Genomic DNA, 23,888 nt, shown 5'->3' on the forward strand with positions numbered 1-23,888 from the left:
GTGTGCTAGGAAGCCCACTCCTTCCCCTATACACACACACACACACACACACACACACACACACACACACACACACTGTCTCTTAGTGACTCTCCTGAATTTCCCTTCCCAGCCCAGAGATAGTGGGTCCAGTCATTCCCCCACCAGCTTATGATACATTTCTTCTGCCCTTACATTCTTGAGACCGTCTCCATTAGCAGGTAAAAAAGTTTCTCTTTAACCTGCTATTGCATCAGTTGGCCCCCTGAATCCAGCTAGGGAATGCATCTCCTCCAGTAAACACAGGAGCTTTGGAAGAGGGAGGGAGGAGGAGGTCCTTGGACGAGGCATAGGAGTGGGGGTGGGGTGGGATCAGGCGGAAGAGAGTTCCAGCCCTGTGCATACTCCCGGGGTCTTTGTCATTTGATAGCCTCTTCAAGTTAGGGCCTCTCAGCACACTAGTGCCTCCGTAGGCCTCTGAGTTTGCAGCAGTAGTAAGTTAGAGCAGCTCTGGAAACTCCCGCCACACCACACCCCCAAAGGCAAGGGCCCTCCCCCTGGGCTCTTCAGAGCTGGGGTGTGCCTGAGTCTCTGCCCTGGGATGAGAACAGAGCTAAGCAGACTGCTGCCAGGTAACGAGGATGAGGCTCGGGGTGGGAAGGTCAGGGCGCCCCCCTCTTCCTTCCAACCTCAGTTGTATCTTGAGCTGAGGGCAGCCGCGATCTGCTCCCTGCTCTGCACACCCGCCAGCCGCCTTGGGGCCCGGGAGGGAGGAAGGAAGCCCTGGCCACCCTCCATCCTCGTGATTCCCTGCTGCTCTTTTGTCCATTTTGGCTAGCGGGGAGGGGAGGACCAGGCCAGGGGGCACCGTGGGGTGACCAAGGCCCTGGCTGCTTCTTGAACTGTGACTGCCCACCCCGCTTTCCTCCCCGGGGAATTGAGCATTGACAGGCGCATCCTCTCCTGGTGGGTGTTAACCTGGATCCACAGCCATGACTCTGCCACACCCCGCATCGTGTGACTTGTGGAGAAGTAACTCTGTCCCCCTCATACAGGTGGAGAGAGCCAGCCAGCCACTGCAAGGAGTGCTGCAAACTACCAGCAGGTGGGTGTGAAGCCCTAAGCCCTGTTCCCCATCCCAGAGCCCTACAGCCACCCCAGGGAGACAGCAGGAGGGAAGGGGATACAGCTAGCACCCCAAGAGCAGACCCCCAAGGAGCCAGCACACTGATGCACCCTAGCAAGAAGAAACCCAATTTAGTGGAGCCTTCTTGAAATGATTCGAACCCCTATCTGTTGGGTTCAGGAGTGCCAAGGAACAAGAATGGTGGGTGGGTGGATTGGGGCCTGGTTATACTGTAAGACCGAGAAGCAACAGCGTGCATTTCTGCTCTTCTGAAGCCCCCACCACATACCCAGCACCTACTGCCTGCGAGTGCCTGACTCTACATGCCTTAGAGGTGGGACTCTGCCTCTGTGTCTCTCTGCCCTAAGGCATTCAGAATGGCACCTACCTCCCAGAAATGCTGAGGTGATGGGGAGAAGCCTAGCAATCCCCACTCCACCCCCAAACCTAGCACGGGATCCCTTGGGAGCTGCATTCCTCTCTGCTCAACCTTGCCCCTCTGAAGGCATTTCTGCCTACTGGGCATTTCATCTCAGGTTGGCGGGGACGCTCCGAGCTTTGCAGTGTTTCCTGACTGCCCACCAGCAGCTTGAGGTTTCTTGAGAAAGGCCGTGGTTGAGGATGGCAACTTCTGCCTCCAAGACTCCCCTGGCAGCAAGGCTGGTCAAGGCAGGGTTTTGAAAATCTCTAGGCTAGGTCTTACCCAACTCCAGAGCTGCTGGGCAGCCCACAGCCTTTCCGTGGCCATGTTTTGCAAGAAGGAAGAAGCCCGGACTTCTTGCCCAGGTTCTCCTGCCTGTAGCGCATGTCTTCATCCTTCTTTCCCAACTCCCACTCCAACTAGGCCAGTCACAAGTTCTGGCCTACACAGATCTCCAGTCTGGATGCTGTGTCACCATGACTACACCCAAGTCCAGACCTCCATCCTCTTTGGCCCTCCTCATCATGTCCCTGCTATAACATTTTTTTTTTAAAGATTTATTTATTTTATGCATATGAGTGCTCTGTATATACCTGCATAGCAGAAGATGGCATCAGATCCCATTACAGATGGTTGTGAGCCACCGTGTGGTTGCTGGGAATTGAACTCAGGACCTCTGGAAGAGCAGTCAGTTCTCTTAAACCTCTGAGCCATTTCTCCAGCCCCCCTGCTATGACTCTTGACCCTGAACGCTACAGCATTTCACACAAGCTGAGAGCCCTGCTAGACCTCCCCAAACTATTATTATTATTATTATTATTATTATTATTATTATTTCTTCTATCTCTGTAGTCTTGGCTGTCCTGGAACTCACTCTGTAAACCAGGCTGGCCTCAAACTCACAGGGATTGCCTCCCTGTGCCTCCCAAGTACTGAGATCAAAGGTGTGCACCACCACGACCAGCGTGAGAATTATTCTTTTTTTTTTTTTTTTTTTTTTTTTTTTTTTTTTTTTTTTTAGATTTATTTATTTATTATATGTAAGTACACTGTAGCTGTCTTCAGACACACCAGAAGAGGGCGTCAGATCTCATTTCGGGTGGTTGTGAGCCACCATGTGGTTGCTGGGATTTGAACTCTGGACCTTCGGAAGAACAGTCGGGTGCTCTTACCCACTGAGCCNTCTCACCAGCCCGAGAATTATTCTTAACTCACATCTCCTGCCATGCTCCTCTGGCTCTGCCCACTCCCCCACTCTGTCCTCTTAAGTTCTTGCTGTTAAAGAATCTTTCTCTTCCTGGGACACTTGTCCCCACGAGAACCTGGCCACTCAACCTGCAAGAGCCTGGCTTCCCATCTTGCTCTGATCTGCGTTTCCTCCAGCAGACAGGTGGCAGAATGTGACCTCAGCCCTGTCCTTGAGGTGTTTGTCGTCTCCTGTTCCCTTCCCTTTTACTCTCCCTGAACCCAACACAGGGTCCAGCACGGATGAAAGGCACAGGAGGCTTTAGCTCTGCTGCTTGCAAATGAGTGCAGGCTTGGGTCAGACTTATCAGTTCTGCTTGCTCAACAGTCTGCTTTTTCCACCACTGCGCATGTCCTTCCTCCCTGCTTGCGTGGCCTTCAGTTTCTCCCATTCAGGTATTGGTGGGGGGTGGGGGGTGGGGTTGGCAACAGCATCTACTGTGCTACACACACTGCTGCCCACGCAGTTGCTAGGGAGCTCTGGAAAGGTTTCTGGAATGAAGTGGTCAGGTCTAGGATGTAGCCATTTGGAAGCCCCTATCACTAGATGTCTGACTAGATTGCATCTCTCTAGCCAATATGAGGTTTCTCCATGGCCACCTAGGCAGAGGGCTTCACCACTTTTATTTGTTTGGGCTAGTCTATTAGGGAGGACTTGAGAGTTGAAACCCTCTGACTTCAGTTGGTGAAGTCAATGGGCTTTGTTTGTTTGTTTGTTTGGTTGGTTGGTTGGTTTTTTATTTTGTTTTTGTTTTTCTGAGACAGGGTTTCTCTGTATTGTCCAGGCTGTCCTGGAACTCACTCTGTAGACCAGGCTGGCCTCGAACTCAGAAATCCACCTGCCTCTGCCTCCCAAGTTCTGGGATTAAAGGCGTGCGCCACCACTGCCCGGTGCCAATGTTTTTCTGTGCAGGAGTTAGTTTCTGCTTTGATGACACAAAGCTCTTTTTTTTAAAAAAATATTTATTTATTTATATATTTATTATATGTAAGTACACTGTAGCTGTCTTCAGACACTCCAGAAGAGGGCATCAGATTTCGTTACAGATGGTTGTGAGCCACCATGTGGTTGCTGGGATTTGAACTCAGGACGTTTGGAAGAGCAGTTAAGGACCTTAACTGCTGAGCCATCTCTCCAGCCCCGACACAAGGCTCTTTGACACCTCCTTTTACCTGTATGTAGGTTGGTAGATTGTTTATTTAACTGCAGAGAGAGAGTGTATGTGTGTATGTGTGTGTAAGTACGTACGTGTCACAGTGTGCTTGTGGAGGTCAGACGACAACTTGCCAGGGTTAATTTTCCTCCTTCCACAATGTGGGTCCCAGGGTCAGACTCAGGATGTCAGGCTTGGCAGCAAGCCCCCCTACCAGCTAAACCATCTTGCCGGCCCTTCACCTGCAGTTGTAAAGAGTTGCATCTAAGCCCATCTCCTGTTTGTCTAGAAGCTGTCACCAAAGTTGCTGACACTCTTGACAGTCGTCTGTGCTAGAGGCTACACACATAAAAAACTGTTGGTGCTACCCCACGGCTAGCATCTCAGTTCTGTGAGGCAGAGAGAAGAGGACCTCTAGGCTTCTGACAGCCAATCTCACGGAATTGCTGAGGTCCAGGTTCAGAGAATGTGTCTCACCCCCACCCCTCAAATCACACAGAGAGAGATGGAGAAAGATGTCCAATGTTGGTCTGGCCCGAATGAGGGAATAGGTACAAACCCACCGGATTCAAGGTGCATGCACAGTGGGGTTTGGGGTTGGAAGGGGTGGGGAACCCCATTGTGCCCACCAGTAGCCTCACTACATCCCCACAGGGAGAGTCCTGGGCATCACAGCAAGGACCTTCACCTAGAGCTCATTGCCACAGTGTGGTCCCTTGGGGACAGCGAGTGTCCCCGGTTTGTAGCAGGGACATTTGGTGGTTTTAAAAAAGTCCCAACTGTGATCTCACAGACGCCTAAAAGCATCTTCCAATGGTGCAAATGGAGAGGCCCTCAAGGCTGCCTTTCCTCCAGAGGCTCCGGGTGGGGTCTGTGGACCCTTACCAGTTCTTAGGGGTGCACATAGCACGAGCTAGCCTCCCGGCATCTTCATGCCTGCTTCTCTTTGCTGCAGCCCCTTTACTCTCGCCCCTCTGCTCCTCGGACAGACCCTCCGGGTTGCAGTGTGTCCACCTGGGCCGCCTCCTGTCACACAATCTTGAATTTAGTCACTGTGCACACATAACGTGACAAACTCCTGGGTTCAAGGGGAAAGGGCCTGGGTGGTCCAGGTGACTGTGAGTCTACCTATGCCACCCCAAGAGGAAATCAGGTTGGTTCTGAGAGATGGTGTGTCACTCCCATTTGTATAGAAGAAAAAGTGAAAAAGTACATGCAGGCTTTCCATGTGCACAGAGGCCTTCTGTGTGTGTGTGTGTGTGTGTGTGTGTATGCACAGGCCTGTCCTGTGAAGAGGGAAAACCACAGAAGGCTGTGTGGAGGAGACACTTCTGGGAAGGGAAAGGAAGGAAGATAGAGACTTCCCAGCAGACATCTTTCTGCTTAAAGTTTTACTCTGTGCCTCTGACAGCTATGTTAAAAATAATTTTGAAAAATCACACATAGTCATTCCAGAACCAAAGAGAAAGAAGAGACCCACCAAAGTTATCCTTTAAAAGGGGGCCAGGGGCCTGGAAAGATGGCTTAGTGGTAAAGAGTCCATAGTATGATTGCAGAAGACCTGAGTTTGATTCCTAACACCCACACTGATCAGCTCGCAACCACATGGACTCCAGTGCAGGGGATCCTCCGTCAGGCCTGTGAGAACACTTACACAATCCTATACACACACATTCTAAAATATATATATATATATATGTAATCATATATATATAATCATATATATATAATCATATATATTATACATGTGTGCATACACATGCACACACACACTTTAGAAATTTGGGGAAGGGGGTTGTGCACATCTCTAATTCTATACTAGCAAGGCAGAGGCAGATGAATCTCTGTGAGTTCAAGACCACCCTGGTCTACACAGCAAGCTTGAGGCCAGCTAGAGCTACATGTTATAGCTTGTCTTAGAATTTATTTTCAAGATTTTTATTTGTATGTCTGTCTGTCCATCTGTCTGTGCACTGTGGCGCATGTGTGGAGGCCAGAGGGCAATCTGTGGGCATCAGCTTTCTCCTTCCACCAGGTGGTCCCAGGTATTGAACTCAGTCAGCCCTTTTACCTGCTAAACCATCTTGCCATCTCCAAATTTCATGTTTAATTTTGAGACAGGGCCTCACTCTGCAGCCTAGGCTAGCTTTGAACTCACCAGCCTCCTGCCTCAGCCTCCTGAGTGCTGGGTTACAGTGGCATCACATGCCAAGCTCAGCATGCAACATGCAAGGTGTTGAATCGAGCTATCTTCCCGTTGTAGAGCGTTCTCAGGGCGTCTCCACTCTGTAGCAGCTGCTAGTGTTTAAAGGCTGTATGGTATTCCGCAGTGTGACTCTGTTTCTCTGTGGATGTTGGTTGTTTCCACTCACTGGCCACGGTGACTACTGTTGCTTCTCACAAATGCTCGCAAGTGAATCCAGCACTCAAGCAGGCATTCCTGAGTATTGCCAATCTCTCGGCTCTCTTCCCAGACCATCCCTTCTAACTCATTTTGTGGCCTTATTTTCAGGCACTGCTCAAACAGACCTGCAAGGACAGATTGTGGAGCGTCTACTGGAGACATCAGGGTGACAAGTCTGCCTCCAGTTCTCTCACTGTTGGATCTTGAGACAACAGGAAAATGACTTCCCATGACCCAAAGGTATATAGTGACTGGGGGTCCCCACCGAGAGAGAGGAGGATCTTGTGGGTGTTTCTTTCAGGAGAGCCAGGGTTTGCTAGACAAACCCTGACACATCTAGTTTAAGAACCACGTGGTCAGAGCCTACCTGGGTGTGGTGGCCGTCATCTGTAATCCCAAACACTTGGGAGGTAAAGCAGGGGGTCAGGATTAAGAGATTCAAGATCATCCTCGGCTACCCATTGAGTTTGAGATCATCGTTCTGGCTCAGTGAAGCCAAGCCAAGCCAAGCAAAGATTTCTGGATATCCAGCTGTGCAAAGGTGTGGTCTCAGACTTGCTCCTGTGGGTACTTACAGACTGGGTGGGCGAGGGAAGATTGCTGGGTTCTCCAGAAAGGTTCTCAGCCTCCAGCAAGGCAGGTGTCTGCTACCCACAACTAGTGGGATGAAGTTGGCCATAGAATTGTCTGCAGCCTTTGGTTACAGGGAGATGGGGGACATGAGCTGAGAGGCCAGTGACATAGTGGGGTCCTGGGAACTCTGGCCCAGTGTGGTGTTTTGGTTGGGTTCCGTTTTTTGTTTTTTGGTTTTTTTTTTTTTTTNTTTTGGTTTTTCGAGACAGGGTTTCTCTGTATAGCCCTGGCTGTCCTGGAACTCACTTTGGTTTTTCGAGACAGGGTTTCTCTGTGTAGCCCTGGCTGTCCTGGCACTCACTTTGTAGACCAGGCTGGCCTCGAACTCAGAAATCCGCCTGCCTCTGCCTCCCGAGTGCTGGGATTAAAGGCGTGAGCCACCACGCCCGGCTTGTTTTTTGTTTTTTGTTTTTTTGTTTTTTTTGTACTAGTGACCATGAATGCCAAGGTAGGCAGAGGTGTGTCCCCAGAGAAAGCAGTCACGGCTGAGGTAGAGTCCAGGTGGCTCTGGGGATTGGAATGAAATCAACCGGTTGCAGGGATGCATTATAAGGTGCTGAAGGATTCTCCTGAGCCTGTGTTGGGGGGTGGGGCCAGCAGGGGAAGTAGACATTGGAATGGAGAACCCAGCAAGGACAAACCCCTTGGGGAACTGGAGCCAACTTGGGTATGAGGCTACCACCAGGAGATGTCTCCATGGTTGACAGGGCCCCTTGTGGCAGACTGGCCCTTTTTTGGTCAGAGACAGCATGTGCCTATAATGGCTGAGCCTAGCCTGGTGCACCATGCTTTGAAATGCTTGCTTAAATAGTTTGCTTTTATGGCCTTGAACTTGTCCAGCACTCTAGATTTTTCTTTAATTATACATATATATGTGTGTGTGTGTGCATGTGTGCACGCACACACTCATGTATATTGTACCACGGTGCATTTCTGGAGGTCAGAGGACAACTTGTGGGAAATCTTTTTCTCCTTCCACCAGGCAGGTGGCAGGAATTGAACTCAGGTCATTGGCCTTGGTGGCAATCACCTTTACCTGCTGAGCCATGTCCTCCTTGTTGTTTTTGTTTTTGTTTTGTTTTTTCGAGACAGGGTTTCTCTGTATAGCCCTGGCTGTCCTGGAACTCACTCTGTAGACCAGGCTGGCCTCCAACTCAGAAATCTGCCTGCCTCTGCCTCCCAAGTGCTGGGATTAAAGGTGTGCGCCACCACCGCCCAGCCCTCCTTGGTTTAAAAAACAAGCATATTCAGGGCGGGGGTGAGCGCGCATCACTACACAGAACTGATTGGCAGTTACTAATTCTGCAGAGACGGCCTTGGCCACCTGCCTGGACATTGACTTCCTTAGAGTCCCTTTCTCCTTCTTCCTTTCCCTGTCCCTCAGTTTTCCATTCTGGGAAATGGCAGCCTACAGAGGTGCAGTGAGGATTATGCCTAGTAGTGGCATTAGCAGGGCACCTGGGAATAGCTACCATTTGTCAAAGGCTGGTAACACCATGATAGGACAAGCAAGGGGTGTGGCCCACCTGCTAGCCTCATTCCACAGATGGACACACACTCCTGGCCCATCTGCGGGGGTTGGAAGCCAGGTGTGTAGAGGAGGGGGTGGGGCACCCCATCGGCTCACAGAATTCCTCTGGAGGCCTTGAACTTGGTGGAGGTTCTCAGGCTCGACACACTTCTGGTGAATTCCGAAGCTCTTGAGTTTGGGACTGTGGTGTGCCAGGTGATAATGGGGTGTGGCTCAGCTGTGGAGGTTTGTCTGGTGTGCATCAGGCCCTGGGTTCAGTCTTTCCAATATACAGCTGGCCTCTCTGGTGAAACTGTCAGTGCTGTTGGGGGCAGGGGTGGGGTGGGGTGGGGACACAGCCTGAGTGTTCCTTTCCCCTGTTGGGACGGGATGAGCCAAACTGGAAACCAAAGTAGTTAATTTATTATTTAGACAGACAAATGGATGGGAGAAGTACAGACAGCCCCAAGGCATAGGTTTCAGCTTGAGGGAGATGCACTTAGCTATCTACCACGTCTGCATTGGATGGCTTGCATATTGAAAAAACGGAAGTGCTCTCTTTAGGCTGAGGGATGTGAGCAGATGCTAATACAGGGAGACTCAAGGTCACACAGATGCCAGCCCTCGGGGAGAAGCTCCCTTGTCCTTGACATTCATGGTCAAGGGTGTCTTCAGGGCAACATACGTTGTTGCTGTGGGTCACCTTTGCTATGTCCAGTGTGCTGTGTCTGGTGTGTTTCTCTCAGGTTGTTGGAGGCAGAGTAGATGCCAGAGAGAGTAGCTTCTTTCTCTTCACGTATCCTGTTAATGCTCCTTAGAGCTTTCTAGAAGGGAACAGAGAGGCCCGAAGTCTTTCCTCAGAGGACTCTGTGGCTGAAGGATCACCCCCACGTTGGTCTCTGGGTGACAGCTTCCTGGAAGGGTAGCTCACTGTTTCTCTGTCTTTGTGAAGCAGCCCAATTTGTGGTAGCAGGCGGTGTGGCTGGTGTCACAGGCTTTGCATCTAACTCCCTGTCCCTGAACGTCAGCAACTCTGTCCTGTTGGGAAAGGGGCAGGGTGCTTCCCCATGCCTGTTTAGACAAGGCCTCCATTGGTCCTTTAGAAAGGGAACAGAGAAGTAGACAGGAGGAAGGATCCTGTCTCGGTTAATGTGTCAGAGTGTGCTGGGGGGAGGCACGACAATTCCTCTGTCTGGAGCCCCTCTGTCACAGGCCTGCACCAGCACGGGGTTCAGGAGCCCTGGGCCACCTTCTCAGCGGGTCATGCAGGGAGAAAGGGACGCGCCACTGGGTCGCCTGGATTGCAGTCGGGCTCTGTTTCTCCGTAGCTGTATGACTTCTGGCAAGCCTCTTGACCTCTCTGGTCTTGGGTTTTGATCATCAGTGAGGCCAGTTTGGACCCCGGTAGCAGGGATGTTGGTGTGGTTTCGGGAGAGTTCCCGAGGGAGTGGATAGTCTAGGATGGCAGAGGATATGCCACCATCCCATTCCTGTGAAAGTCATTACCCATGCAGCCTCCTAGCATCGGACTCCTGACCCTCCAGGGGAGGTGACTGAGGATCATTGCTCTGGGTAGACCTGGTCACCCATTCCCTCACACACACACCTGAGCCAGTCAGCTGGCACAGAGGTGGTTTTTGCAAACCTCAAACTTCCTCCCCACCCTAGTGAAGGAAAGACTTCAACGCCTATTTACAGACTTCCCTGATTTTATAAATAGGCATTCCTCAGAAACTCCGAGCCAGTGCTGGGGCGGGGGTGGTGGGCACGCTGAGCCCTGCCTCTCACTGGGCAGGCAATGGTGTCCGTGTGTCTCGTGGCACTGTCTCTGAGTGTGGAGCCCGTGGTCCTGGCCAGGTGTGGAAGGTACAGTGTGGGCAGGAACCTGTGGAGCCTGCACCCTGGGTTGTTCAGTCAGGGGTGTGGGCAGCTGGAGAGGTGTATGAGTGTACAGTGGGATCAGGGTGTCCAGCACCCCTGATCTGAGACATGTAGGGGGAACCTAAAAGAGGACAGAAAAGGTATATGGCAACGTTTGAAAGGAGCTTGCTTACACATTCCAGACCAGAGCAAGCTCCCGGGGCAAAGGCCTTGAGGCCTGCAACACAGGCTGAATGGAAACAGAATGGCCACGCAGGGAGAGTCAGGTGAGACCAGACATGTAGTCACAGTTGCAGCAGGAAGAAGAGGAGTGAGCCTTGGGGTAGAGTGCGGGGCTAGTTCTTTACTACTTAGAGTAGTGGGAAACCAAAGACTTTAAACAAGGGCCCCCTCACAGCATCCTGTGTTCAGCACTTTGTTGGCAAGGCTGCAAACAAGGAGACTTGTAGCCCAGGTTAATCCAGCCAAGGGGGAGGCATTGGGCTGAGACCACAGGAAGCTGGCTGCACACAAGACTCCCCTCCCAGGGGTCACACGGGACACACTGTTTCCTCCAGCAGTGATCCGTGACAGGACACGAGGTGTTCAGGACTAGAGAAGCCAGTTAGACACCAGACCACACCCAGAGGGGTTTTACTATTATGAGACTAACTCTTGTCTTTTTCAATCCCCCTGCCTCAGCCTCCTGAGTGCTGTAATTCCAGCTATGCACCAGCAGCAGGGTTCTACCCAGAGGTTTTATGAGGAGGGTGGTCCCTTGGGGACCCCCCCCCAGGGCACTTACAACCCAATCTCCCCACCCCCACCACCAGCATAAGGGATAGCAGGAGGGTGGCACCGCACGCTACATCTCTTAGGGACCCCAAGTTCTGAGATGCTGAGAAACGGAGGCCAGGCAGGCTGAGGAGAGCAGCCACTAGCCCTCTAATCTCTTTCTATTCTGGACAGGTTGAGACGGGCTCTGTTTCCAGTAAAGCCCTCTGGCTGCAGATGGGGCTGGGGCTGGGACTAGGGCTGGGGCTGAGGAGATGGCTTAGCAGTAAAGCACCTGCTGTGTAAATGAGAAGACCTGAGTTTGAATCCCCAGAAAGCAACACAAGTGCAGGGCTGGGCATGTTGGTGGAATCCCAGTATCAGCAGGCAGAGCCAGGGATTCCCCAGAGCAAGCTGGCTCATGAGTGGGACTAGTTAATTGGGAGCTCAGGGATTGGCTGAGAGAGCCTGCCTCAGTGAATAAGATGGGCAAGCATGAAGGATGAGTCCTGACGTCATGTGAACCTCCATATCCTATGACATCATAGTTGGGCCTCCACATACACGCGAGCATGTGAATGCAAGAATGAATGCATGATAGGTATGGGTCTGGAGGATGGCTCTGTTGGTAAAGTGCATGCATGAGGACCTGAGGTCCATCCCAGAACCCTCACAGAAAGGTGGGCATGTTCCCGCATGCAGTAATCTCAGGGCTCAGAGGAAGCAGGAGACAGCAGATCACTGGGAGTCACATCCAGACAGCCTAGTCTGTGCACTCCCTAGTTCATTGAGAAAACCACTTTGGGGAGGGGGTGGACAGCACCTGAGGAATGGCACTCTGGCCTTCTCATGCACACGTGAGTGCACACACACCCCTACACATGGATGCAGAGTGGCAGCAGGGAGCTGTGAAACGGGGTCACCCTCCAAGGGAGAGAGGTCGTAGCTGGGCCAGGACAGCAGATGCTGGGAGATACAGGTGGCAGGTCAAAGGTCAAGTGTCCTTAGTTGCTGAAGTGCATTGGCTCTGAGGCACAGGATTGGGGTAAAGGCCGTGCCGAGGGCAGCTTACCTGCCTGTGTGTGCACTGGAGGGCACAAGACACAGCTGACTCACTGACAGGCTTAGGCAGGGTCTCAGTTTCCCTATCTGCTAAAGAGGGAAAACCATCCCTATAAACCTTGATTTTACCCCCTTATGAGACCCTCATTGGGATAAGTTGAGAAATCCGTTTTCTTAGTTGGATATGGAGGCACACCATGGCAATCACAGTACTCAGGAGGCAGAGGCAGGAGGAGTTTGGGTTTGGGGCTATCCTGGGCTACATAGCCAAAAGTGGAAGCTTTCCTGACCCGTTTTTCTCCTCACTGGCCAGGAGCCACAGAACGAACCTGGTTGGCTGGAGCTCCTGTAGTGAGCGCATCACTAACAGCCTTTGTGGTAGCAACTCCATGGGAGCAAGTTCTCGCCATTAAAAAAAAAATTAAAGCAATGCCCACCCAGAGTGCCAGCTCAGTGGTCAAGAGCACCTGCTGCTCTTGCACAAGACCACAGTTGTGTTCCCAGAACCATGTTGGGCGGCTCATAACCACCTGTAACTGCAGCTCTCAGTGGTCTGATGCCTCCTTCTGGACTCTGCAGGCACTGCACACACACACAGACAGACATGCACATAGATTTTTCTGTGTTGGAGGGGAGGGTCAGGGCAGGGTTTCTCTGTGTAGCCCCAGCTGTCCTAGAATTCACTCTGTAGACCAGGCTGGCCTGGATCTCAGAGATCCACCTGCCTCTGCCTCCCAAGTGCTGGGATTGCAGGTACAAGCCACCATGCAGGCTTCCTAATTTGTTTTCATTTATCTATCCTGTGTGTGTGTGTACATGCGCTTGGGAGGGTGGTCAGAGGGCAACTTTGTTCTTTCTTCCTACCATGCCGGCACATAGCCACCTCAAAGACAAGCTTTCTAACCTTTTTTGGAAGATAGGCATGGTGACATGTGCCAGCAAGATAAGATCACACACACACACACACACACACACAGCTAGGGGTTGGAAAGATGGCTCAGAGGTTAAGAGCACTGGCTTCTCTTCCAGAGGACCTGGATTCAATTCCCAGCACCTACATGGCAGCTCACAACTGTCTTTAACTCCTGTTCAGGGGATCCAACACCCTCACACATACATACGTGCAGTTAAATTACCAATGTACATAAAATAAAAATAAATTTAAAAAAAGCAGCTAAGGAAACATCATGGTGCCCCTTTCAAAGCATTCCTCTCTAGGGGCCTGTGGTAGCAGTGTCCCCTTTGCAACACCAGTCTCCCACCACTGATTTGTGACAAGTGACTACAGGCCGGTGTCCTTGCCTCTCCTGGCCTTAGTTTCCCCTCCTATGCAAGACAGAAAATGTTCCTTCTGCCCAGCGTACTTCTCAGGGTTCTGAGAGCAGGTGGTGTGTCTGCGTGTCCCAGCAGAAGGGGTGGCTGGGGGGTGGCTTTCCTTGACTTGTATCACTCAGATCCCTGCCTCTGTCGTCTCCATGTGACCTGGCCTGTGGCTCTCTTCTGCTCCTCAGGACAGTGACAACTCAAATCTCGAGCGATTCCATCTCAATGGTTAGCAGAGACCCACGTGCCAAAGAAGGCCAGTTCCTGTTGCTCCAGCGGGATTCCACAGTTCAGCCTGTTAATGGTCTGGGCAGGGCTTCTCTGTGCACCAGCTGCCTGAGTTCTCTTGATTCTGCATTCTAGAACATGGTCTCTGAGTCACACAGCCCTGGGGCTGAGCCTGACTCTGCCATCTTCCCCCTGCACTGAGACCCTCAATGCTGGGTTGGCTTGCCATGGAAGGGAAGGTAGCATGTACTATAACACAATAGATGAGCCAGGCATGATGGTAGCTGATGCTGCTGAAGGGTCTTGTTGGAGTTACAGGTCATGGAGTAGCTCTGAGAAAGAGAAGGGACTTCGGGCAGGCTCTAGGTCTTGGAAGTTGGCTGCCTTCCTTCCTTTTTTTTTTTTTTTTTTGGTTTTTTCGAGACAGGGTTTCTCTTTATAGCTCTGGCTGTCCTGGAGCTCACTTTGTAGACCAGGCTGGCCTCGAACTCAGAAATCCGCCTGCCTCTGCCTCCCGAGTGCTGGAATTAAAGGCGTGCGCCACCACGCCCGGCTCGTTGGCTGCCTTTCTTACAACATACTCTTTGCTGTAGAGTTGGCTGCTGCTCTGCAGGGTACAGACTTTCCCCTCCGACAGGTGGCAGTTCGGTCCCTGTGGATACTGGCAGCCTCAGGAGGCACATGTAGGTTAGTCATTTGTCTGATGTGACACACCTGCCACATGTCATGCCAATGTACGTGCCATTTTCTCGGAGGGGCAGCTCACTGATTCCATTAAGTGGTTAATTTACCTCTCCGGCAGTACAAGGGTACAGTGAATTGACACTGTGTGACGGGAGCTAATGATGGCAGGGACAGCTGGGGAAGGGAAATCTCGGTCCAAGACCTGGATGATAGATAGGTACAATTGGCCCCAGACCTGAGCCAGTGAGGTGTGCTTTTGTAACACCAGAGACCTAGGAGGGGGACAAAGGCAGGCAGGACAAAGAGGAGACCCAGAGAGCCAGGCCACAAGTATTCTCTGAGAGTATCGATAGGGCAGTGGGAAAGTCAGGACTCAGCCTGGCTGGCACTGACAAAGGGGTGGAATAGGTCCAGGCCAGAGACAACAGCCAGAGAAGGGGCATGTGAGCAGGTGATGTACAGAGCAGGGAGGGAGGGAGGGGGATCCAGCCAGATGATCAGTTCTCAGGTTGCGGTGGCAGTGATGCCGAGCCTCCGAGCCCCAGGAGGGACAGATTTGGTGGTAAAGTGAGCTGAGTTTGGGTCACAGCCCACTATTGAGATGGAGGCAGTTCAGCCTGGGTTGTATACTTTGAACATAGCAGGCTGCTGAGACCGCCAGAAGTGGGGACCACCGGAAGTGGGGACACTGGAATTGGGGAAGCTCCAGTCTGCCAAGCTATGATTGGGCGGCTAAAAAAAACAGTTGTGGGAAACTGAGCAGGGAAGGAGAGAGGTGGGCGCCTGTCATACAATAGAGGGTCAACAGTCAGCAGAATGATTGATAGATCAGAATTTGGTGGTCTGAGCTTTTGTGCGTGCGTGCGTGCGTGCGTGCGTGTGTGTGTGTGTGTGTGTGTGTGTGTGTGTCTTGCATCTTGCATGTATGCGCTCTTGCACAGGTACAGGGAGAGGCCACAGGTTAGCCTTGGATGTTGTGTGCTGTTCCTCCGGAGCCATCTACCATTTTTGTTTGTTTGTTTGTTTGTTTGTTTTGTGTGTATGAGTGCCTGGCCTGCCTGCGTGGATATCTGTGCACCACATGCATGCCTGGTGCCTAAGGATGTGATGAGCCTCCTTGTGGGTGCTGGGGAATGAACCCAGGTCCTTTGTAAGAACAACAGGTCTCTCAACTACTGAGCCAACTCTCTAGCTCCTACTTATTTTTTTTTTTTTTCCGATTTTTTTGAGACAGGATTTCTCTGTGTAGCCCTGGCTGTCCTGGAACTCACTTTGTAGACCAGGCTGGCCTCGAACTCACAAATCCACCTGCCTCTGCCTCCCGAGTGCTGGGATTAAAGCGTGCGCCACCACACCCGGCTACTTATTTATTTCTTGAAAAAGACCCTTTCACTGGCCCAGAACTCATCCTTTAGGATTATAAACTCATGACACTATGTTTACCTGATTTTGGGTTTCTTTGTTTTTAATGTTTTATCTTTATTTTTACAATTCTGTCTATGTGTGAGGGTGCATGCACATGAGTGCAGGTGTCGACTAGAGTGTTGGATCCCCTGAGCTAGAGCTCCCAGCAATTATGAGTTGCCTGGTCCGGGGGTTGGGACTTGAACCTGGGTCCTCTGCAAGAAGCAATCCTTGCACTTAACCACTGAACGGTCTCTCCAGCCACCATGTCAGCTTTTATGTGGGTATTGCTGGGTCTTGAACTCATGTCCCTACACTTGCATAGTAAGCACTTTACCCAGGGTGCCTGTGCCAGTCCCTCCACTGTAAAGTCTGCAGGTGACAGTAACACAGCCATAGGCCCAAGTGACAGAATCTGCAACTGCAGGTGACCAGGTGGAGGAGGGGGAAAATGACTTTCCACATTGGTGACACAGAGTTGCCACTAAAGTCCACAGGATCCTGGCTGGGGCAGTGAGAGGCTGCGATGATGGAGCAACTGAGACACATGGCTTTTTTTTTTTTTTTTTTTTTTTTCTTGTGATCAACCCTTTTCTGGAACTTTCCTGCTTCCGGCATGACAGTCTTGACTTAAAACCAGAATCCTTTTCTGCTCTGCCGGGTACCCACAAGTCTTTCCATCCCAGTTACTTGAGTCACTTCTTGACTGGTCAGAGAGTTTCAGAGAGAAGACTTGCCTCTCCCGTTTTAAAATGTGGTTTTGGTAGTGAGCCCCCAGCCCACCCCAGCCTCAGTGGCTTCTGTCTGCAGGGTGAGGTATTTCCTGGGGGAAATTCCTGGTTGGCCTGGGAGCATGGGGAATTCAGGGTACACAGCTCGTTTCTTGGGGTGCGTACATACTGAGGAGTAAGAGTTAGGTAACGTGAGGAGGGCTCTGAGGAAGAGGAAAGGAAGAAAGGCGAGGATGCGGAACTGAGAGAGGAATCTGGCTCTGGTTCGGGGTCCCAGGAAGGAGCCCTCTGAGGAAGTGACTGGCAGCTGAGTCTTCACGCGTGGGGAAGAAAGAACCCAAGTTTGTGAGAGGCTAGGGGCTGTCAGGCTGAAGGGCTTTGAGTGGAAGGCTCCAGGGGTAGAGGTGAGGGGGCAGAGATGAGGGGGTGGGCTGCCGGAAGAGGAGGGGCTGAGCCTCCCAGGGCCCTGCCCACCCTCGGATGCTTCCCTTGGACTCGGTGTAGATCACAAAGGAGCCATTGCAGGGCTGAGGAGTGCGGTGACAGGGTCGAGGTGAGACCTCGTCAGGCCTGGGTTGAGAATGGAAAAAGTTGAGCCTCAGTAGGAGCCTTCCTGGGCCACGGAGGACAAGAGTTGAGTCTAGAACATTACCTGAGAGGAACTGAAAGGTAAGGGAAAGAGGGATGGCTGGCCTCTGCGGCTGGGGCTCTCGATGGAGCTGCTACCAGGAGGCTACACAGTTTTACGCTTTCTTCGGGTCTTCCAGCCTTTGAAGAAATCTGAAACCTTCAGCTCTTGAGGTATCCAGATAATATGGGTGGTGGAGCCACTTAGGCAGCCCAGGGCTTTGGATGCCTGCACAGCCCCAGCCTCCATCCTCCAAGTCAGCTCCACCTCAGCTGTGACAACAGGGTTCCCCCTTGGCACTTAAATAAAAAATGTCGGGTCTTCTGGAGAGGCGTTTCTTGACCCAATTTGGAACACGGAGACAAGGCCACCCAGGGCAGGGCAGTGGACAGCAGGCAGAGCACACCCCTCCCCCAGGCTGCTCCCAAGTGCCCAGGTTATTTATTCCCTGTGCTGCTGAGCAGGGAACCCAGGGCCTAGCCGGTGCTCGGCAAGCGCCCTAACCACTGTGCTACAGGGCTTCAAGCGTTCTCTCCCGTGGTCCTCCTGCTTGGAGTTCGTCACACTTCTGTCTACCTGTCTAGTCTATCAAATGTGACTATTTTTTTTTTCTAGCCACTTTAAAATGTACCTTATTTATTTATTTATTTATGTCTGTGTATGTGCCTGGGTGTGCATACGCCACAGCATGCATGTGGAGGACTTACAAGAGTCACTTCCCTCCTGCCATATGGATGCCAGAGGTCATATTCCGATCATCAGATCGCCAAGCCATCTTGCTTACCTCAGCTGCTATCTCCCGGTCTAGCTCTAGCTGCCCCTGTGTTAGTGAGAATCGGGTTTGTTCTGTTGACTTCCAGCCAACTGGTAATTTTGTATCTAAATCTTTGTGTATGGGGGGGGGGCGGGGTACGAGCCTGCGTCTGTTTGAATGAAGGTGTATTGTAATCCAGGACGCAGTCACTTCTCGGCCTTTGGCTAAGAGCAAGCGTATTCCAGGGTGGGTGTGGAGGTCAGAAGGCAATCTTTCTCCTTCCTCCACACAGGGTGGGTCTCTTGTTGCTCCTGAGCAGGGTGCACACCAGGCTGGCTGGCTCACGAGCTGAAGGGGCTGTCCCCTCTCCCCTTGCTGCAGGGATGCTGGGATGATGCATGTGATGCTGAGATGCGCTTTGCGACCCTTCTGCACATCTACATGCAGGTGTCATGCTAGTGTGGCCAGCCATCTCCCGCTGGTGTTTTCGGTTGCTCTGTCTCTAAGGTCCGTGTATCCATGTGTCTTCTTATTGTTTCTGTCTTTGTTTGGTTTTTGACAGGGTCTTGGATAGCTCAAGCTGGCTTAGAACTTGCTATGTAGTCAAGGCTGGCCTTGAACTCCTGATCTTCATGCTTCTAGCTCCCAAGTGCTATATTATAAGCAATCATAACCATACTGGTTCTTAAGCCTGCACACTGATTTTTTTTCCTACACACACACACACACACACACACACACACACATCTATGAACTATCTTTATTTTTCTAGTGCTGGAGACTAAAGGGCAGGCCTCACTCGTGCTGAGCAAATGCCCTCCACTGACCTTTGACCTGTAACACTCTGCCTTCTTCTTTTCTTCCTACTTTTTTTTTTAAAAAAACTCTTTTGAGACAGTGTCTCACTATGTAGCCCAGGCTGGTCTCACATTTTCTTTCTCTCTCTCTTTCTTTCTTTCTTTCTTTCTTTCTTTCTTTCTTTCTTTCTTTCTTTCTCTCTCTCCCTCTCTTTCTCTCTCTTCCTTTCTCTCTCTTCCTTCCTTCCTTCCTTCCTTCCTTCCTTCCTTCCTTCCTTCCTTTCTTCTCCCTTCCTTCTCTCCTCCTCCATCTCCTTTTACTCCCCCTTCTCCTTCCCACTCCTTTTTCTTTCTTTCTTTCGTTTGTTTGTTTGTTTCCAAGAGACAGAGTTTCTCTGTGCAGCCCCGGCTGTCCTGGAACTCACTCTGTAGACCAGGCTGTTCAAATTCAGAGATCCGCCTGCCTCTGCCTCCTGAGTGCTGGGATTAAAGGTGTGCGCCACTCCTTCTGGCTTAATTTTTCCATCTTTCTGCCTCAGCCTCCCAGCCGATCTGGTGGCCAGTTCTATTACGAATGTCCACTTTGAGTCCAGAGTAGGTATGGGCCACGTTTTCCTGCATCTTTCTGTCCTATGCTGGACAGTCTGGCGCCTATGCTGCTCAGCACACGCTGTTGTCTTTCCTGACAGGGTTTTGTTCAATAGGGGTCATCCGTTTAGTTAGGGACCAACAGATTTCTTTGTCTAATGGAGCCATGTGTGTCTTCCTTTTCACATTTACTTACTCGTATATGAAGGAACACACACTACAGCACATGTGGGTTTGTTTGTTTGTTTGTTTTCCTTGTGAAGCCTGGAGGTTATGAAGAAGCCTTTGGCTGCTGGGAATAGACTCAACCAACCTCGAGTTGTCTCTGCCGCTTCTCAGCCTCTTGCTGTAAAAGTAGTTTTCATTCACTGCCTCTGTCTGCTGGCCGAGCCCTAGTCCTGGAAGCATCAAGCCTCTGTGCAATCTTATCTAGGCCTAGAATGTTTTCAGTTTCCGAGGCTGACTTCTGATAAGCTCACCCTTCCTTGCACTTTCTGAGCTCTGGCTGGCTGGTTCAACTCAGCCATTCAGGCTCAAACTCCTCTCCAAGCTGACTGGATCAGTCGGGCTTCTCTCAGCTTCTCACTGAATTGCTCTGCTTGGTCTCAAACTAACTCTAACGATCATCTTCTAATTTTCTGACTCATTCTCATTCTCTGGTTCCTTCTGCCTTCATTTCTACCTGGCTTGTTTTCTCTGTAACCAGTCCCTGAATACCTGTCCTGCTAAAACTGCCCCCTTTTCTCTTCCTTCTGTTTACTTCTTGTCAACTGGTTGTTAGCTCCGCCTCTTGGCCCATGGGTGACTTTATTTAGTTCTGTTTTCAGAAAGCTCTTGGGCTGAGCCACAGCACAACTAGAAACAGGTTTGTTTGTTTGTTTGTTTGTTTCAGTAAACCATCTCAGGGTTTACAGTATGATCACATAGCCTGCCACACCTCACGTGACCCTGACAGGTGTTTGTTTTGCTTTGCTTTGTTTCCTGAGTTACATTGTATCGTCTGCCCCTGTCTGGGACTTTTAGGGGCCAGTGAAAGTGCATTTTTTTGTATCTCACTTTCCCTGCCCTGAGATTCGTGAGGAAGGGAGGGAGCTGCAGACTCCCTGAGCCCTGGGGTGGGGGTGGGGGCTGCTCCTCATCTAGAAAGTCTTCCAGGCACAAAGTCAGGAGGACTGTGGGGTCCATTCCTTTATCAGGAACACAGTGTGTGTTCTATTTAGTTTCCTGACCTTGGAGGTGGGAGAGGCAGCCCCAGTTACTGGCCAGGAGTCAGAATCCTGTCCTTCCCCTGGCATGCTCCGGCCTCTATGTGTTCCTAACACATTTTCCATAGTAAGTTCCTAAGCACAGTCCCTGTGCTTCTGCGGATTCTTTCCCACTGAGCTTTAAAATACATTTGAATTGCATGTATTGACTTATCTGTGTGTGTGTGTGTGTGTGTGTGTGTGTGTATATGTATGTGTGTGTGTGTGTGTGTGTGTGTATATGTTTGTGTGTATGTGTGTGTGTGTGTATGTGTGTGTGGCACTGTTCCTGTGGTGATCAAAGACAAGAGTGAGCTCTCTCCATCATGTGGGTTCTAGGAGTTGAGTTCAGGCTTGGTGGCTCATATCTTTACCTGCTAAGCCATTGTGCTGGCCACACAGAAAGCTTTTGAGGTATTTATTTATTTTATTTAAAAATCTTTTGAAGTTTTTATTTACTTTATGTGTTTGGGTGTTTTGCCTGTGCACACTGAGTGCACTGCTGGCGACTGCAGGGGCCCTCAGACCCCCATAACTGGAGTTATAAATAGTTGTAAGGCATTATGTGAGTATTGAAAATTAAACCCGGGTCCTCTGGAAGAGCAACAAGTGTCTGGAACACTTGAGTCATCTCTCCAGCCCCAAAGAACTTATTTTCAATTACATGCATTTGCACACATCGGTGGGTGGCTTTAATTACATGCATATGTGTAAGTCTGTGTGTGGGTCTGTGTTTTTGAGTGCGGGGGTGGGGAGGGCCTGTGGTGGCCAGAGGAGGGTATCAGATCCCCTGGAGCTGGAGTTATAGGTGGTTGTGTTGCCATGTGGGTGCTGGGAACTGGACTTGGGTCCTTTTGAAGAGCAGCCTGTGCTCTTGACCACAAAATCATTTCTCTAGCTTCATTTGTTTGCCTTTGAGACAGGGTCTCACTCAATAGCTCCGGCTGGAACTCCCTGAGATCCATCTGCCTCTGTTTTGAGTGCTGGGATTGAAGGTGTACATTACGATACCTGGCCACTTCTGCTTTTACCTCCCCTTGCATGCTGGGCATCAAATCTAGGCCCTTAGGCTTACTGGGTAAACGATGTCCCAGCAAGCCACACTGAACAGACGTCTAAAGATCTGATTACAGATTTGGGAGGTGGCTCAGTGAGACAAGTGTGAGGGCTGGAGTTGGAATTTCCAGCACCTACGCAGAAGTAGAGTGTGGTTGTGTACACAGCTGTGATGCCAGTGCTGTTGGCGGCAGAGGCAGGAGGATACCAGGCTGGCTGCTTGCCAGCCTAACTCTAGCTTGTGAGAGACTCTGCCTCCAGGGTATAAACTGGAGACTGAGAACGAACAGTTCATGTCACTCTGGCCTGTACAGTATGCTCCGTGTGTGTGTGTGTGTGTGTGTGTGTGTGTGTGCGCGCATGCGTATGTGTTTCATGTGAATTTACAAGGCGAGGCCAGAAGATGCATCAGATCTGCCAGGAGCTGGAGTTAATAGGCCGTTGTAAACCACCTGATGTAGGTGCTGAGGACTAAGCTCAGGGCCTCTGGAAGGACAGGAAGTGCTCTTAATTGCTGAGCCTTCTCTCACATGAGTTCTCTGGCCACATTTCTTTGTTCACTTAGTCACTTAACAAATGTGTGGGAGCGTTGCAGAGTGTCCCCTGTGCAGGGCACTGTTCAATGTCCTGACCTTACATCAGCTGCACAGGATGACAAAAGTCTTACTACTCACAGGCCTGAGAGCCCCATTGGGACAGGCAGCCGATCAGCAGGCAAGTAAGTGCTGTGTCTTCCCCATGTCCTCAGTCACAGGGAGACACAGCCTGACACTGTCCCCAGCAGCCAGAGAGTCTGCCCCACCCTACCCAGCCACCTCCCCTCAGGTGGTAGGAGACTTTCCAGAATGAGCCAGAGCAAGGTAAAGAGAGTGAGTTTATTAAGTATTTAGACAGACAGGAGAAAGACAATCTCAAGAAATGAATACTGGCTTCTCAAAGGAGTAAGTCACCCACAGGTGTCTACAGTGGCTATCTGTAAGATTTTTCAGCTTTCTAAGTGACAGTCCTAAAAGGATGTCACTTATAAGGTTTTTGGTTTTTTCGGTTGGTTGGTCGGTTGGTTTTTGAGACAAAGTCTCTCTATCTTGGCTGTCCTGGAACTCACAATGCAGGCCAGGCTGGCCTCATACTCACAGAGATCTGCCTGCCTCTGGCTCCATAATGCTGGAGCTAAAGGCGTGCACCATCATGGCCTAGGCTGATCTGTAGGTTAAGTTAAAATATGTTCTGGTTTATTTATTTCCTTAAAGAACCTGTTTGTGAACGGAACTGTAAGTGTGTGTGTGTGTGTGTGTGTGTGTGTGTGTGTGTTTGTGCCAGTGTGTGGGTGTCAGCATGTGTGTGCAAAGGTCACAGAGACATCATCTTGCCTTCCGCCTTGTTTGAGGTAGAGTCTCTCTCCCTTGTTTCTTCCTGGGCTGCATACTCCAGGATTGTGGGCTGCAGCACTTCTTGGCAGTTCTGCCTCTCTCCTCTCCCCTTGCTCTGCAGATGTGTGCTGAAGTATTTGGCTTTTTATATTTGAGCTCTGAGGTTCCAACCTCAGATCATCAGGCTTGTGGTGCAAGCTGCTGTACCTGCTGGGTGTCTTCTGGGCCCTTGAAGTCATAAGGAAAAGCCAGGACAATAAATCAACATTAAAAAAAAGAAGAAGAAGAAGAGGAAAGAGGAAAGAAATCACAAGGCGATTTTGAGGTTCAGTACAGATTTTAGGGTGAGCGAGGAGTATTAATATGCTGAAACTCAAAGCAGTCACAGTTTTCCATTCTTAGACATCATTAGAGTGTCTTCAGGAAAGCTTTTCTGCAGGTGATCTCTTTGTCGGCTGCATTGAAATGTCTCAAGATTCTGTCAGTGGGAGTGGCATCCTGGATTCTAGTGGGAGGGGCTTCTCCTCCTTCTCTCCTGGTTCCAGGATGGACTAAAGACTTAGAAGCGGGGCTGGGATTAGGGGGATGAGGCCGAGCCTCCTAGAAGAGTTGAGCTTGAGGAAGCCTCCCAGCTGGTGTGGTGTGAATAACAGGAAGTACCCTATCAAGAGAGACTGAGTGTGGCAGAAGCTTCAGGCAAAGGCCTGCCATGGTCTCAGTGATGTTAGGACGTCCTTTATGGTTCCCTGTAGAAAGGAGGTGGAGCTGGGCATGGTGGCGCACGCCTTTAATCTCAGCAGAGGCAGAGGCAGGCAGATTTCTGTTGGAGGCCAGCCTGGTCTACAGAGTGAGTTCCAGGACAGCCAGGGCTACACAGAGAAACCCTGTCTCGAAAACCAAAAAAAAAAAAAAA

The 23,888-nt window shown here is 50.8% G+C and overlaps 1 protein-coding gene across 2 annotated transcripts in view; it reads left to right on the forward strand.

Annotated features, from left to right (window-relative positions):
- The first annotated feature begins 418 nt into the window (after window positions 1–418).
- The window catches only part of Hvcn1 (hydrogen voltage gated channel 1), a 33,625-nt gene continuing 10,155 nt past the window's right edge, over window positions 419–23,888 (forward strand). Inside the window, exons 1-3 of one of the 2 annotated variants that reach the window (XM_021163066.1) lie at window positions 419–611; window positions 1,035–1,084; window positions 6,438–6,569. In XM_021163066.1, coding sequence (XP_021018725.1) covers window positions 6,549–6,569 — 21 coding nt within the window. In that variant the 5' untranslated portion in view covers window positions 419–611; window positions 1,035–1,084; window positions 6,438–6,548. Of the gene's footprint in view, window positions 612–833; window positions 946–1,034; window positions 1,085–6,437; window positions 6,570–23,888 lie in introns of those variants that run through there. The other variant, XM_029477713.1, reaches the window with a different exon arrangement.

Source organism: Mus caroli, chromosome 5, assembly GCF_900094665.2.
Source record: "Mus caroli chromosome 5, CAROLI_EIJ_v1.1, whole genome shotgun sequence".
Lineage (NCBI taxonomy): Eukaryota > Metazoa > Chordata > Mammalia > Rodentia > Muridae > Mus > Mus caroli.